The sequence below is a fragment of the Micromesistius poutassou genome (assembly GCF_964030765.1).
Source record: "Micromesistius poutassou genome assembly, chromosome: 7".
Taxonomy (NCBI): domain Eukaryota; kingdom Metazoa; phylum Chordata; class Actinopteri; order Gadiformes; family Gadidae; genus Micromesistius; species Micromesistius poutassou.
The window spans coordinates 1026721-1043105 of NC_140277.1; the positions used below are offsets into that span (position 1 = coordinate 1026721).

General features: G+C 50.2%; 1 protein-coding gene across 1 annotated transcript in view; it reads right to left on the minus strand.

Annotated features, from left to right (window-relative positions):
• Positions 1-3728: 3728 nt before the first annotated feature.
• The window catches only part of zswim8 (zinc finger, SWIM-type containing 8), a 39796-nt gene continuing 27139 nt past the window's right edge, over positions 3729-16385 (minus strand). The window contains 9 exon segments of the mRNA XM_084470651.1: positions 3729-4105; positions 8288-8466; positions 8842-8961; positions 9246-9431; positions 10707-10884; positions 13281-13781; positions 14016-14314; positions 14702-14991; positions 15319-15541. Coding sequence (XP_084326777.1) covers positions 3902-4105; positions 8288-8466; positions 8842-8961; positions 9246-9431; positions 10707-10884; positions 13281-13781; positions 14016-14314; positions 14702-14991; positions 15319-15541 — 2180 coding nt within the window. The 3' untranslated portion in view covers positions 3729-3901.

Consider the following 16385-nt stretch of genomic DNA (forward strand, 5'->3'; position numbering starts at 1 on the left):
TCGGACCGCAGCTCAACATGTCAGCAGACCCCCGGTCCAGTAGGGGGTTAGCGGCGGCTAATAGAGAGCTGCTAATCAGCTAGACCCAGGACCCAGGACCGAGCGAGCACCCAGTACCCAACACTCAGAACCCAAAGACTTCACCCACCCCCCCACCCCTCCCTCCCCCTGGTCCCCGGTGTCTGTCCCCGTGTCGGTGGGTCGGTCCGGGGTCGTACTCACTAGGCCGTCGACGGACCGCGGAGGGACGGCGGCGGGTCCGCGCGGAGGAGCCGGACTGAAGTCGGGGCTAACTCCGCTAGCAGGTAGCCGCTACGTTAGCCCTTATGGTACTACCGGGACGGAAACATATTTAAGTTGGATTCGCGTTCGCGGAGGTGGGGGGGTAACAAGCGTAGGAATATAGAGTCCACGTACCGATGAGGAGAAGTGAGTCCCGGGCGGAGAGGAGGCGGCGGAGGATCTCGGCGAGGCGGGGAGAAGAAAGTGAAGTTCGGCGCATCGCTCACCGATCCGCCATCTTCGTGATCTGCGATCGACGCGTCGGGTCTGAATCCCCCGGAGCGACCAAATCAGTCGGGTCCGTCCCTTAACTTAACTTCTGAACCACATGCTTTAGTATCAAAGTAAAGCCTGTGGTTTATTCCTGTTGCCCCCTCTCTCTCTCTCTCTCTCTCTCTCTCTCTCTCTCTCTCTCTCTCTCTCTCTCTCTCTCTCTCTCTCTCTCTCTCTCTCTCTCTCATACATACATTAAGAATCGTTGTCCTTGAAACATTGTATGAACTCAGTGCATCCAATAATCCATATATTCCTTCAAATTAACTGAACTTTAATTAACCCAGTTGGCTGTAGGTTATAATTGCAGATTTTAGCATCACCACCGTCCCCAGAGGGAGAGTCCCATTCAGCTGATGAAGTGTACTTCGTTAACCAGTCTCCTCTTTTGTAGACCAGTCATACAATGGTTGGGAATATCGATTGCTGCTGGTGGTAACACCACGCAAACGGGCGTATAACGTCCAGACAACGCAAACTAATTCAATTTTGAGTTTTCCTCACGTAATGCACCGCGATGACAATGTATGTAGTCGTCCAGCAGTGATTTGAAAAGATAGACGTAAACAATGGACTCAGTAATGACCTCGATGAATGATAGCTGGGCGCCCTCTGGTGGCGACGCACTCAACCCACAGGTGTTAACGTTTTAAAGGGTTAGAATGAGTAGAGCCAGTTTCCATCCCAAAGCTGTAGCGAGAGGACAGCTGCATCACAGCCCCCCCCCCCCCCCCCACACAGCTAATGACCTTTAATCAGGACAGGCTCCTGCCTACCTCAACCTTGATGATACACACTGCAGAGGGAGGAGTGGAGGAGGTGGGGGAGAGGGGAGTTGAGGGAAATGGGAGGAGCGGTGGTGGGGGAGAGGAGAGGAGGAGGGGAGTGGATGAGGTGGGAGAAGGGAGGAGGAGGTGGAAGGAGGTTGAGGTGGTGGCGGAGAGGAAAGGAGGTGGGGGTGGAGAGGGGAGGAGGTGGGGGTGGAGAGGGGAGGAGGTGGGGTGGAGAGGACACACCATTCACTGCTACAAACCCTTAACAGGTCATTTTCTAAAACACAATCATAAAGAGACAGACCTGTCCCTAGAGTACAGTTATGACCATTCGCACTCCAGCTTCTTACTAAGACAAACAGCCTTTTAACGTCTCCCCAGGAACGGACACCAGCACACAGACAGTGTTTTAAATCGTCTTTATTAAGTAAACTCTACATTTTTAGTATTGCTTTCATCCACTCTTTTTTTTTTTTTAACTCTAAATCACAACTTCCGGCAAATCTGCACAGTTTATATATATTTATATATAACGTCTTTCTTGTGTTTTTTTATTTCAATTTTTTATCCTTTTTTTTCTTCAATTAAGCTACACTTGAGAATACAAAAATATCACAGTACATTTCTCTACCAAGTCCCTCATTTCCCCCCCCCCCCCCCGCGAGGCTGTGGGCACCGGTAACGGTGGCGATGGGAGGGTGTTGCCGTGGCAACGTGTCCCGGGACAGCGATGGAGACAGAAGACCGTGAGCTCAACGGAGGAGGGGGAGGGGCTCCGCCGGCACCAGTAGAAGCCCTCAAGTTTGCGGGTCCATGCTGGTCACCGTGGCGACGGAAAGCATCTTTCACGTCCCAACAACACTGCGGCGCACCTCGTAGCTTTAGCCGTAGCTTAGCATTGCGGCGCCTACAGCGACACCACCGCAACTCCGCCCAGGCCTGGGCCAGACACACGCTGACCGGTGTGAACGTGGGAGGGTGGGGGGGGTGAAGGGGGGAGGGATACACTGATGGTGGCGAGACGGGGACGGTCAGCCAGATCGTCCAATGGGCTTTTTCCGTGCGTCTGCCACCCTGCTCCTCAGACGGCCTCAAACGCGGAGCGGGGGGGACAAACAAAAAGAAAACAAACAAACACTTGAGGCGTTTTTAATCTCTGTATACGTATGAAATTATATACAAAATATCAAAAAAGTAAAGAAAGCAAAAAGCAGAAAACGTTGGCGAAACCCCCCCCCCCCCCCCCCCTCTCCTACACACACACACACACACACACACACCAGCCCCCCCCCCCCCCCCCCCTTCTGGACTTGTGTTGGAACTCCTGAATCCCTCGGCTCAACAAGATGGCCGCGTTCCGTCGTTTCTCTCCTAAACCGCAGGATGAAACCAATCCGTGGTGTGGTGACGTAGTTCTCCTGGGGTCGGACTGGAGGCCAGAGGTCAGAGGTCAGCGGGCGACTGTCCAGGGGGCGGCCAGTGGACGGAGGAATGTCGCAGTATTTAAACTCAGTCGGTGGCCGCCTTGAAAAAGGAAGAAACAAACGCAGTGTTGTCCTGACGACGAAGCCCCGTCCTCAAGGAAGTGATGACGGGGGCGAGGTGCCTTAGTAGTAGAGGAGGTTTACACAAACTTGAACAATGATTGAATAGAGACGGAAAGGTAATACGTGTCAGTGAACACAAAGTCTGGACGAAAGTCAGGTCAAACATCCAACCCCCTGCTGCCTCGTGCGTGTGCACACAAACACGTGCGCGCACACACACATTTATTTTTATACCAAAAGGAAGTCTTGTGGAGTCAAGGACTTTAGGAAGTTGATTGTGCTGCATGTGTGTGTGTATGTATGTACTGTGTGTGTGTGAGAGAGAGGAGGGAGGTCTTCCGTCCCCATGCACCCCAGAGTACGATGCAGAACATCCAAGCAGGAGACATCAGACGCTGGCTAAGGACCCCGGGGTCAGGCCCCTGAAAAACATCCCCCATAATCTAGTCCCTCTCCCCCAGGCGAGTCTTCAGTATCTCCAGCCCAAAGCGGAGCTCAAGTCTGGGGGAGGACAGTGGCTCACCACCAGTAGGATACAGAGCTCCAGTCATGGGGGACATATTAGCCATCTCAAGCCTGAGATGCAGCACCAGTCATCGGGGAGAAGGTAGCCATCTGCAGCCTGACATGGAGCTCAAGTCATGGGGGAGAAAGTGGCCATCATCGGAGGAGTTCTGGAGCCCCGGTCTTGGAGGGAGAACGGGTCCATCTCCACCCAGAGAAAGAGCACCATTCAGGGGGAGAAGGTGGACATCTCCATCCGGTGACGCAGCACCAATCCAGGCTAAAAGGTTGTTATACCCAGGGGGATGGAGAGCTCCAGTCGGGGGGGGGGGGGGGGGGGGGGGGGGGGTTCCATCTCCACCCAGAGACGGCGCTCCATTCAGGGTGAGAAGGTGGACATCTCCCCCCTGGTCTGGAGCTCCAATCAAGGGGGGGGGGGGAGAAGGGCTCAGACTCCACCCAGACACAGAGCTCCATTCAGGAGGAGAAGGTGGCCATCTCCAGCCTGAGCTGGAGCTCCAGTCATGGGGAGAAGGTCGCCATCTCCAGGGAGATGCGCTGCCACAGCTCCTTGGTCTGCTTGCCCCTCTTCAGGTTCTGCAGGACATCGTTGAACTGCATCATGCCTACCGGCGTCAGACAGAAGGCCCCTCTGGCGCTGCGGATGATGTTGACGAAGTCATCGTAGTCAGCAGGCGTCAGGTGGATGAGCCGGTGGTGGATGTACTGCAGAGGGGGACAGGGAGAGGCAGGTTTAGCTGCAGCACCAGTCTGAACACTGTAAGACGAGCAGGGGTTCTCAAACAATGGGTCGGGGGCAAAACCGGGCTGGAGGGCCGCGGCCGCTGGGACGCATTCCACAATAAAATAATTTTATGATTATATTAATGACTGTTTCAAGTGACGCTTCATCTTTGTGCGTCAAATACTTGACCCATCTGACCACAGCCAACAAATCACCAGTCACTCACAATCACCTGACCCACACTATATTTTGACATTCATGTAATGAAAGTTAAAGTTGTGTATTTATTCAGGACTATTTATAGAGCTCTCAGTGGCCCAGGGGGCAGAGCTCAGCACTACTGGGCATGGGCTTTGAGGAAGAACTTCCCAGACCCAGCGAGGCGAGCCCTGAGAAGGAAACCGAGAAGATGAAATTGTTAGAAAACAGTAGATTAGTAATGAGCTTGTCTGATTACTCTTGTCGGGTGCTAGAAACCAAAGTCTTGATTTTTCTAATTTACCTCCATCATTATTCCAGCTGTAGTAGAGATTGAGTGTAATCTAGGGCTGTCAAAATTGCTCAAAAATGACGTTTGAATATTCCCTCTAAAAAAAACACTTATATTCAAACTATTTGAATATCTATATTTGCGCATTATGTCAATGACGGGCATTACGTCAATAACAGGACAAACTAAGACAACGAGACATAACTACTTGTATAGGTAGTTTATTTAAGTTGAAACATATTTGACAACATATTACCTACACAAAAATAAGTAAATGAACTAATGGCCAAGACCGCAGACCTCACTCTCGCTCGCTCACTCGCTCGCTCTCTTTTTCTCTCTCGCTCACTCTCACTCTCTCTGTGCATACTGGTTTAAATAAACAACAATAAATAAATGTGCTGATCAAGAGTTTTGTGCAAGCAACTTAAGGTCCTGACTCTTGTCTCTTGTAGTGTTCTGGTCGCCCACTCGCAAAGCAGACAGCCTCGCCGCGGCTGCCGCGGGTGTGTGTTTTTCCACATTCAAATATTAATTTTCACCTTCGAATGTCTGTTTTTAAAAACTATTTGTATATATATTTGAATTTAGAATATTTGTTGACAGCCCTAGTGTAATCCTGGCAGAGTCTCAGAAAAACAAGCCTGGCCCTAAACTATGGTCAACTAGCTCAGCTGAACACACAGCTGGACTTCCACTGGACTGGAAGGCTTTGCATACCTTGATCCAGAGTTGGAACGTTGAACAGAATTTTGTGTAACCTAATGTCCCCCACGATCCGTAGCCTGCTGCTACTGAAGGCTGTAAAGTTACACCGAGCTGTCTGTTCATGTAACACCAGCAGACTTTGTATTCCATTGCATTTTCCATGCTCTCATCTCCTCACCAGGCACTCAAAGCAGGGCTGACTGGTGGTCCCAGCCTGAGTTAAGACGGTTCAGAGAGCTTGAGGTTCAGATTAGAACACAGTCAGCCTGCAAGAAAGGCTCTCAAAGCGCATTATTCAAACACAGATTAATGCAACGTCAGCAGCGGAAGAACTGAGAGCTGAAGAGGCACTTATACCAAGGAAGGAATGAACCGCCACAACCACGACACGATATTATATTATATATCATACCCATTCATAAACAAGACTACTATACTATATTATATCCATTCATAAACAAGACTACTACACTATAGTGTAACACATTAAAAACTGAGACTACTATACTGTATTATATCATACCCATTCATAAACAAGACAAATACTATACCCATTCATTAACAAGACTAATACTATACTTTATTATACCCATTCATAAACAAGACTACTATACTCGATTATATTGTATTGTACTACATTATACACATTCATAAACAAGACTAATACTTTGTGCTTTCATCTTTAATAGTATTTGCTTTGAAACATTAATCTTGTGATTAATTCTTGTGTGGTGCTTTCAGAAAGTGGATTTTGAATCGTCAAGGGAAACCAGGTCATTGTTGTGTTTGACGATATTGTTTGTCGGATTTGTAGCGCATTGATTTAGAAAAAGCTGCCTTTTCAAAAGGCAGCGTTAGGTTATTAAAAAGTGATTGATGACGGGAGAAATGTTATGAGACACTGATGATGAAACCATTCTCCCTGTAGTGTTTATGGTTTTGTTTTCTATCTATGTTACATTAACACTGCATTACAGTCAACAGTATAGTCACTGTGGGCAGCAACAGATTGCAAAGCGGTGGTCAAGTCCTGCCCTACCGTCCACAGGGTTAGCACGCATAACAGAGTGAGTCACACACACACACACTCTAGTGGCTAGGGATTTTGGCTCCAGGACAAAAAGGTGCTGTGTTCAATCCCTCACTGTCTAACCCCTACCTGCTCCTTAATGACATGCATCTGTATTCACTGTCTAACCCCTACCTGCTCCTTAATGACATGCATCTGTATTCACTGTCTAACCCCTACCTGCTCCTTAATGACCTGTTTCTGTAAGACAGACCGATGAAAGCGTCTGCTAAAATCCCTTCATAGTAGCATCAGCGATACGTTCTATAAATCTGTAACGGAAGAGAGGGGAACATGAGGACGGCTGGCTCCCCCCTCCGCCGGCCCTGGGAGGCGGGGGGCGTGTGGGGGCGGGGGGGGGGGGGCGTGAGGGGGGTGTGGGAAGGCATAGGGGGTGGCGGGGGGGGCAGGGGTGAGGACGGCAGCGTGACGAGGCCCAGCTGCCTCCTCTCATTAGCCGGGCCACCTCAGCGTTCCGGACCAGACCGGCCGCGCTCAGGCAGAGCTAACCTCATTTAAGGAGAGAGGCGTCATGGCCCCCAGGAGGGGGGGGGGAGGGGGGAACGCTCAGCGGAGAGGGGGCTTTAGAGGGTCTGCCCGCAGCACGACGGACGACGACGGAGTAACACATGCACAGCATGACAGAGTAACACGCACAACAGGAAGGACACCAGAATAACATGCACAACAAGAAACACGCACAACAGGATAACATGTATGACACAGACAACAGAGTATGACACACATGCAACAGAATAACATGCACAATAACAGTGGAGCTCTGAGCTCATTTCTGAGTAGGGAAACTACCAGAGACACGCACGCACGCACGCACGCACGCACGCACGCACGCACGACGCTACTGTATTCCTGCAGACATGTGGACCAGAGGCAGAAGAGCAGCTTGCAGGGCGACATCCCCGGTGTGTCGTGATGTGTCGTGGTGTGTTGTGAACTTGTGATGTGGTGAAAGGTTGTAGCGAATCGGTTCAACGATGATCTCCACATTTTTAACTTCCAGAGAGCTAACAGCTGGAGTCTGGCGCAGACCGACAGAGAGACCGAGCTGTGACGTAAGCGAGGGAAGGTAGACGTGGGCGGGAAGGAGAGAATCCCAACGACGTTCAGAGGATCCAGCCTCCGGACCGATCAGAGCTTCATTCATTCCTTCCCACTTGCTACTCTACTACAAGGTTCCACGCATGGACGACAAATAAAAGACAAAATGATAAATCTGCCATCAGTCGTGTATGTCCCGGCAGCAGCAGGTCTCTTGATGCTGTTATTCCACTCTGCCTTGTCTCTCGCTGCAGTGTTGATCTGAGCCCAAGTTATGTCACACCTTAGTGCCGTACCGGTGATGTAATCTTTATGGTGCACATGCAACAGGTGAGTGCGTGTGTGTGCGCTGACGGCACACACGCACACATGTGTGTGTGTGTTTACCTGCAGGTAGACCTGCTGACAGGTGTGTGTGTGTGTGTGTGTCTGTGTCGGTGTGGTTACCTGCAGGTAGGCCTGCTGACAGGTGTGTGTGTGTGTGTGTGTCTGTGTCGGTGTGTTTACCTGCAGGTAGGCCTGCTGACAGGTGTGTGTGTGTGTGTGTGTGTGTGTGTGTGTGTCTGTGTCGGTGTGGTTACCTGCAGGTAGGCCTGCTGACAGGTGTGTGTGTGTGTGTGTCGGTGTGTTTACCTGCAGGTAGGCCTGCTGACAGGTGTGTGTGTGTGTGTGTGTGTGTGTGTGTGTGTGTGTGTGTGTGTGTGTGTGTGTGTGTGTGTGTGTGTGTGTGTGTGTGTGTGTGTGTGTGTGTGTGTGTGTGTGTGTGTGTGTGTGTGTGGTTACCTGCAGGTAGGCCTGCTGACAGGTGTGTGTGTGTGTGTGTGTCGGTGTGTTTACCTGCAGGTAGGCCTGCTGACAGCGCTGCACCAGCTGGTGGAAGGCGGGCATGCGCAGGTGTGCGTGGATGTGGACGGGGTTGAGCCGCTGCAGGGCGTCCATGATGATCTCCTGCAGGACGAAGGGGCTCAGGACCCCCTTCACCGCGCCCACGCAGAACTGGTACACGTAGTTCACCCCTGGAACACACACACGCAAACACACAACCTCGTTCATGACACGCTCACAGGCGCTGCACTAACACAGGCGAGTCAACGCACAGAATGTGTACACGCTGAATCCATCACCAAGCAGGAGGCCAATTAAGATCATTGATTAAGATGTCTGATGTGTTTCCCGTCTAGGGGTTGATCAGTTAGGGTCTCAAGTGAATGCAAATACCGCTCGATGAATGAATGAATGAATGAATTAGTGAGTAGATGAATGAATGAGTGAGTGAGCAGTTCTGAACATGATCTTGGGGTCCTGGCCGACCTAGTCTTCGTGAATGAATGAATGAATGAGTGAGTGAGTGAGTGAATAGTTGTGAACATGAACTTCGGGTCCCGACCCACCTAGCCGTGCGGCCAGCCCCAGCAGCCACTTCACATCCTCGGTGTAGGGGGGGCTGCGGGAAAAGTTGTTGGGGTGGTCGTTGTGAGCCCGCCGCCCCAGCATCTCCAGAGCCAGCATGCCTACACACACGCACACGCACACACACACACACACACACACACACACACACACACACACACACACACACACGGTAAATGGACTGAATTTATACAGTGCTTTTCTAACCAGTGGCCTCTCAAAGCGCTTTACAATACTGCCTAACATTCAGCCGGGATCGAACTAGCAACCTTCCGGTTACCAGCCGACCCTCTCTACCTCCTGAGCCACATTCCGCCCCCAAAGAAGTGTGTATTTCCGAGTCACGTGATGATAGTCACATGACGAGAGCGTTGGTTCTGCGTACCAACTCTGTAGGCGGAGTGCAGGTAGTGCAGGCCCTGCTGGCTGATTGGCTGGCTGTGCTGCTCGTCATCCGGGGGGAGGGGCTGGCTGTTGACCATGGGGGCGGGCTGGGAGGCCAGGGCGGGCATGGCGGCCAGCGACGCGGCCTGCATGGCCTGGATGGTGGAGCCGGCGTGGATGCCACCTACTGGGAGGGAATAAAAGGATCCTGATAACCACACGGTACAAGTGTTAAGAGCAGAGCAGGGGACACACACAGTACATCCTGGATGAAGATAGTGACACACCACCGTACCCCACACACACACACACACACACACCATCCTGGATGAAGATAGTGACACACCACCGTACAACACTGTCAGACACTCAGTATGATACACACTGTCCTGAACATACCAGTATCACACACACATTACCGACTGTCCCAAGGTACAATATATACGCACCATCCATGGTACAATGCAATATGCACCATCAAAATATATAATATATACCACATGGTACAATCCAATACGATACTGTATATATAATTAACCATTCATTTATCTTAGTACAATTTCAATCTTGGGTCATGCTAATAATTGTAGTAACTTTAGTACAATGCAGCAGACCATATAGTACAGTACAACACATCCTGTCCAGTCTTTATCAAAGTACGTTTTCATTAACACAGGCGTTTGTTTTGGCTCTCTGAAGGCTGCTGCTGCTGCCCACTGCTTAGTGAGGCAGATCGGCTGTCAATCAACGAGCTAATGCACACTGTGTTGCAGCGCGGAGGTTTTCCTCCTCTAGATGCATTAATTACACACACACGGCAAACAAATCAATGCATGTCCGTGAATGTGAGGAAAACCAACAGCTCCACTAGTGAGGAGAAACACCTCTCACATTAGGGAAACGCACACGTCTGCAACCTTATCAACACACACAACTAACGTCCTTATCAACACACACACAACTAACGTCCTTATCAACACACACATCTGAATCCTTATCAACACACACATCTGAATCCTTATCAACACACACATCTGAATCCTTATCAACACACACATCTGAATCCTTATCAACACACACATCTGACAACATTAAGAAAATTGGCATAAGCCGAAGAGGTTGGTACTCAAATTAACACAATTACAATCAACATAAATTACAATCAACATTACATTACCCATGCGCACACACACAAACTCTAACTCTTAGACACTCTCGTGGACACAGAAACACACGCTTCAATGTTTTAATTTGGTAGCAAAGCTGACATTTTTTCTCTGCATGTCAAATGGGATTTATTAAAAAATTCATTGAGACCTTCACACTCACCCCAACACACACACACACACACACACACACACACACACACACACACACACACACACACACACACACACACACACACACACACACACACACACACACACACACACACACACACACACACACACACACATCTAACCTGCCACGGTGGTGCCCATGGGCATGCCGGTCTCCGTGTGGTAGGGGTGGACCGCGATCTGGGTCATGGACGGAACCGGCACCCCGGGGAAGGTGACGGCGGTGGTGGCCATGGGCGGGTGGGGGCCCGTGGCCACAGAGAATGGGTACTGCGCCCCGATGAAGGCCGGGTGCATGCCCTGGGGAGAACCACACAGACAGAGGGTCAGCAACACCGCACAGGGGCCGGAGGGGGGGACGTGTGGCCAGGGCTGGGGGCCCCACATCAGTGCTCCTCACAGACCGACCCCATCACAATGGCTCTATCTGGGACCCTGTGTCTTGATGTTTGAGTTCTCTTTTTATTTATTGATCCGGTTTATTTATAGCAATTATTTATTTTTGGTTGATTGTAGAGAACAGGCCTTTCACACAAGAACCCAAGATCCGAACATCTGGTTCATCCCTGGTGGGGCTGTATGTGTGAACACATATATCTGACTCCACCGCTCTGGAGTTAAAACTACCAGGACCCGAGAATTCACGATGAGCGAATGGCCGTGTTGCTGACGTTGACCTCTTTATCGTACGACTGACGGAGAACGGGGAGCATAGAGAATAGCTGCTGGGTAGGTTTCTCCTCTGATAGTAGAGACATGTGTTTACACTCCCCCCTAAGGTACTGGTGGGGGAAAAAGTATTGATCCAGAAAAACCAGGTAGCCGAATGGAAAGCGTACGAGCGGTCTCACTAATCACAGAGAGAAACGTCAGCCCGCTCTCGGCTAACAAGCACCGTACGCTCTGCGTTCCAAGGATGAGCTCCACCAAAGAGAATAACTTCTCCGGCTCTTTCCCGAACACGGGTGATTTATTTCAGTCTCCCTGCACTCTCCTAGCAGCTGTCAGTCAAAGCCATGGCACGCCGGCTGGTCCCATGGGTGCTGCGGCGGGAGCACTTTGGAGACACAAAAGGATTTGTCTGAACCATACGACTGCATACTAATCGGCGAGCACACGCTCTGCCACTCAGAAGCATGTTTAAAGTGTGCCTCCTTCAGTCTATCGGTCCATACAGACCCCTCCTGATTGAAATGCTCCACAACACCTCAACAAAACAAGGGTGGATCCTCATCCTGCAGTTATAATGTAGAAGTATACACACGTTAAGAATAGAGAACATAGTATTACTCTAAAAAGAAAAGAGATTGGTCCATGAATGACCTTGTTTTATAATACACCACCTTCTCTGTCAGAAACCCCCCCCAAACCCCCTCTGCAACAGATCAGGCAGGCAGAGTACAACCTGACAAACCTTAAGGGCTGATAATGGTCCCACGTTCACGGGACGCAATGACCCCGCAGACGCTTCGACTCAGTCGTGAACCTGTTTTGGTTCTGCATCAGGTTTTAGTGAGTGGATCAATCACAGCCCTTGCGGCTGCGTCGCCTCAACGGAGGGTTACAATCTTTGGGAGGCGCACGTCAGGCCCTTGCGGTGGACGCAAGGAGAGTCCACAAGGACGTAAGGGGTCCGTAACCCCCTTGTGTTGCGTGAACATGGGACCATAATCAGCCCTTTAGTCCCACCCAACCACAGAGTGGTTGATATGCGGTAGCTATTGGAGCTGTTCCCACTACCGCAAATCAATATATATATATATATATATATATATATATATATATATATTGATTACACTTCTTTCTGCTCTGCTGAGCGACTCAATGTAAATGTACTGTAATGTATCTTAGTGTAGATGTTATGTACTGTGACATACTGTAATGTAATGTAATGTCATTTACTGTTACATGCTGTAGTGTAGATTTAGTGTAGAGGGCAGAAGGAGAGAAACATACAGCGAGGCCCACCTGGGGGTAGCATACTGTAATGTACTGTAACATACAGTAGTGTACTATAACATACTGTAATGTACTGTAACATACTGTGGTGTACTGTAACATACTGTAACATACTGTAGTGTACTGTAACATACTGTAATGGACTGTAACATACTGTAACATACTGTAGTGTACTGTAACATACAGTAGTGTACTGTAACATACTGTAATGGACTGTAACATACTGTAACATACTGTAGTGTACTGTAACATACAGTAGTGTACTGTAACATACTGTAATGTACTGTAACATACTGTAGTGTACTGTAACATACTGTAATGGACTGTAACATACTGTGGTGTACTGTAACATACTGTAACATACAGTAGTGTACTGTAACATACTGTAACATACAGTAGTGTACTGTAACATACAGTAGTGTACTGTAACATACTGTAACATACAGTAGTGTACTGTAACATACAGTAGTGTACTGTAACATACTGTAGTGTACTGTAACATACTGTAATGGACTGTAACATACTGTAATGGACTGTAACATACTGTAATGGACTGTAACATACAGTAGTGTACTGTAACATACTGTAATGGACTGTAACATACTGTAATGGACTGTAACATACAGTAGTGTACTGTAACATACAGTAGTGTACTGTAACATACTGTAGTGTACTGTAACATACAGTAGTGTACTGTAGATGGACGGAGGGAGAGGGAGACGTACAGCGAGGCCCACCTGGGGGTAGGGGGCTCCGGCCACAGGGTACACGGTGGGCCGGGGGACCTGCTGCAGGGGGTGCCCCAGGTACTGGGGGGTGCAGACGGTGGGCAGGTGGGCCTGGATGGTGGTGTAGGGGTGCAGGCCGGGCCCGTGGGGGTGGGCCATGGCCTGGCCCGGCAGCGCGTGCGACTGGTAGATGGTGGAGCCCACCGAGATCACCGGCACCACCGCCGCCGCCGTCACGGTGGCCGTCACGGCGGTGACGCCCGGGGACTCCCCCATGACCCCGCCCCCGTCCAGCAGGCCGCAGTGGGAGTCAGGGGGTCGGCGGCCGGCGCCGCCGTTGGCCCCGCAGCGGCCCGCCCCCTCCCGCTGCTGGCCCGCCCCCCCGCCGACAGACTGCTCGTACAGCCAGTACCACTGGTGGGCCACCTCGAACAGCACCTCCGGGTATACCCCGCCCCCCTTGGCCGCCTCCTCCACCGCCATGCACGCCTTCTCCAGCATGGTGTTGTCCTGCAGAGAGAGAGAGAGAGAGAGAGAGAGAGCAAGAGAGCGAGCGAGCGAGCGAGCGACACAGGTCAGGAAGACGGCATGATAATTGCTAATAACAATCGTTAACCCAACGTATTTAAAATCACTTATTGGGGATTAAATTAACAATTGTTAAATAGACTGATGGATGATTGATTGAACACATGAAAAGACGACAGACAGACAGAGAGAAGAGTGTAATGAAGGCCTGCTTACAGACGGTTGGTAGCTGTGCGACTGGCAGACGGAGGGCCGGGCGGACAGACAGACGGAGCCCATCCGGAGCCCCACCTGCTCCTTGCACTGCACCAGGGCCCTCTGGATCTCGTTGGGGTTGAGGGCGTGGGCGTGGGGCAGGCAGCTGAGGGCCAGCTCCGCCGCCGCCCGCACCATGTTGGGGTCCCGGGCGCGCGAGGCCCGGTCCGCCAGTGACGCCACCTCGGGGGGCGTCAGGTGGCCGTCCCAGCACTCCACCAGGATGTTGAGCGCCGCGCTGCCGATCTCCATGGCCTGGCCTGGAGGGTGGAGGAGAGGTTAGGAACATGATCAGCAGGAGGGTGGAGGAGAGGTTAGGAGCACGAGGCAGTCTCCATGGCCTGGCTTAGAGGGTGGAGGAGAGGGTGGATGAGCAACAAGAGGGAGGAACATGATCCACAGGAGGGTGGAGGGGGAGAGGGTGGAGGAGAGGTTAGGAACATGAACAGCAGGAGGGTGGAGTCTCCATGGCCTGGAGAGGTTCAGATTCAGATGTTCCTCATGTTCCCGGGACGGGGGTGGGGGTTGGGGTTCAAATGGCTCAGCTCGGGATTAGTCAGTACAATAAAGAACAATAAGGAACAATAAGGATCAAATCCTGAATCTGGATTCATCAAAATAAAAGCAGATCAGAAGGAAGGCCCGACCTGTGATCCAGGACACGTGGGAGCTGTAGGTCCGGGACAGCCAGTTGGGGGAGACGAAGTTGTGTAGGCCCAGGGCATACAGGCCGATCTCGAAGGCACACAGGTGGAGGTTCCGGTGGGGCCCCTGGTGGCCCCCGCTGGCCGAGGGCTGCGTGAAGATGGAGGTGGACGAGTTCCCCCCCGCTTTGATCAGCACCGTCTTGGCCAGCTCGAAGTAGAAGTGGGCGGCGGCCTCCGACGGCTGATTGGGCACATGGGGGGCGTGGCACTCCGGGCGACGCCCTTTGTACCTGTGGCACCGCGGGGGGAAGATGTGTGTATTAACTCTGGCTCCGTGTTTAGATGATATCGTGCTTGAATTTACTGTGTGGTTTAGGAGTAGTGTAGGATCATGCACTAGTTTAAAATGTTACGGCTAAAATCCTTTTCCATGCCAATGTTTTTGTTGGATATTCAAATATATATACAGTATATATTTATGTTTGTTCAAGATAAGATGGTACATTATTAATCCGAGATGGGAATTTCGGTAATTTAAATAAAAAGGTATTCAGATAAAGTTTGGTCAAATTCTATCTCCCACATTACCCGTTTTCGTCATTTCTATATTTTCTTACCGGCTGGTGTCTGTGCTCTTGGCCCTAGCCCCACCCCCTGTCCGTCGAGAGCCACTGGATGAGGAAGAGCCTAGAGAATCAGAGGAGGAGCTACTGATGCTGTCACTGTCCTGGCCCCGCCCCCAGGAGGTGGCGGCCCAGCCCCCGCGGATGGGCCGGCGGCTGAGGGTGGGGGAGCTGTCGGAGGTGGTCTCCGGAGCGCTGCTATCGATGCTCGCCATGCCTGGGAACACACACAGGAGTTAGAATCATAGACACACTGACTTAGGAGCTTATATATATATATATAACAGGAGCTTATCCTGGCTGCAAACACATTGATGGAAGGGCAGGGAGTTCCTGCCTGTAAGGCATACAAATGGTTGGTTGAGATTTGTTTAACTATCTCAATAGGTAGTTTTGCCAATATGCAAAAAGGATCAATATTATGTGGGGTCCCGCAGGGTTCCATTCTCAGTCCCCCCAATCTTTATATATTCATGTATGTCAATGATCAAGTTGCTGATTACCCTTAACCTGCTACCGCATATCTGTATTGTAATTATGCAATCAATCATCCATTGCATATGAAAAGGCACAGAACAGTACAGATAATTATAACACATTTTCTAAAAAAAACGAATTAATAGTGTGTGTTTGATTGTGTGTTGCAGGGAAAGTGCTGGTGACGGTGCATATGTCTATTCTGAGTACACTTCAATTCAATTCAGTTTATTTAAGAAGGGGACAGTGCAAATTAATAAAACACATGATCATACATGGGTTAAAAATGCCAGAATTAGCCAAAAGGCTATTTTTCATCTGTAGTCCCCTGCATCGATGTTAAATGAAAATACAATTAAACAAGATAAAAAACAACAACAACATGAACAGGACGGAACCCCACAGCACAAAACAGGGCATCACAGAACAAACAGATCTGACTAACTAAGGTAAAACAAAAGAACACAAAATACAAAGCACCAGTGAAAAATAAAAATAAACTAAATACATAGTGTGTTGACCACATTCACACATTCACATGTATTGATCATCCATTGTCTTCACTGCTTAGTAAACAATTTGCA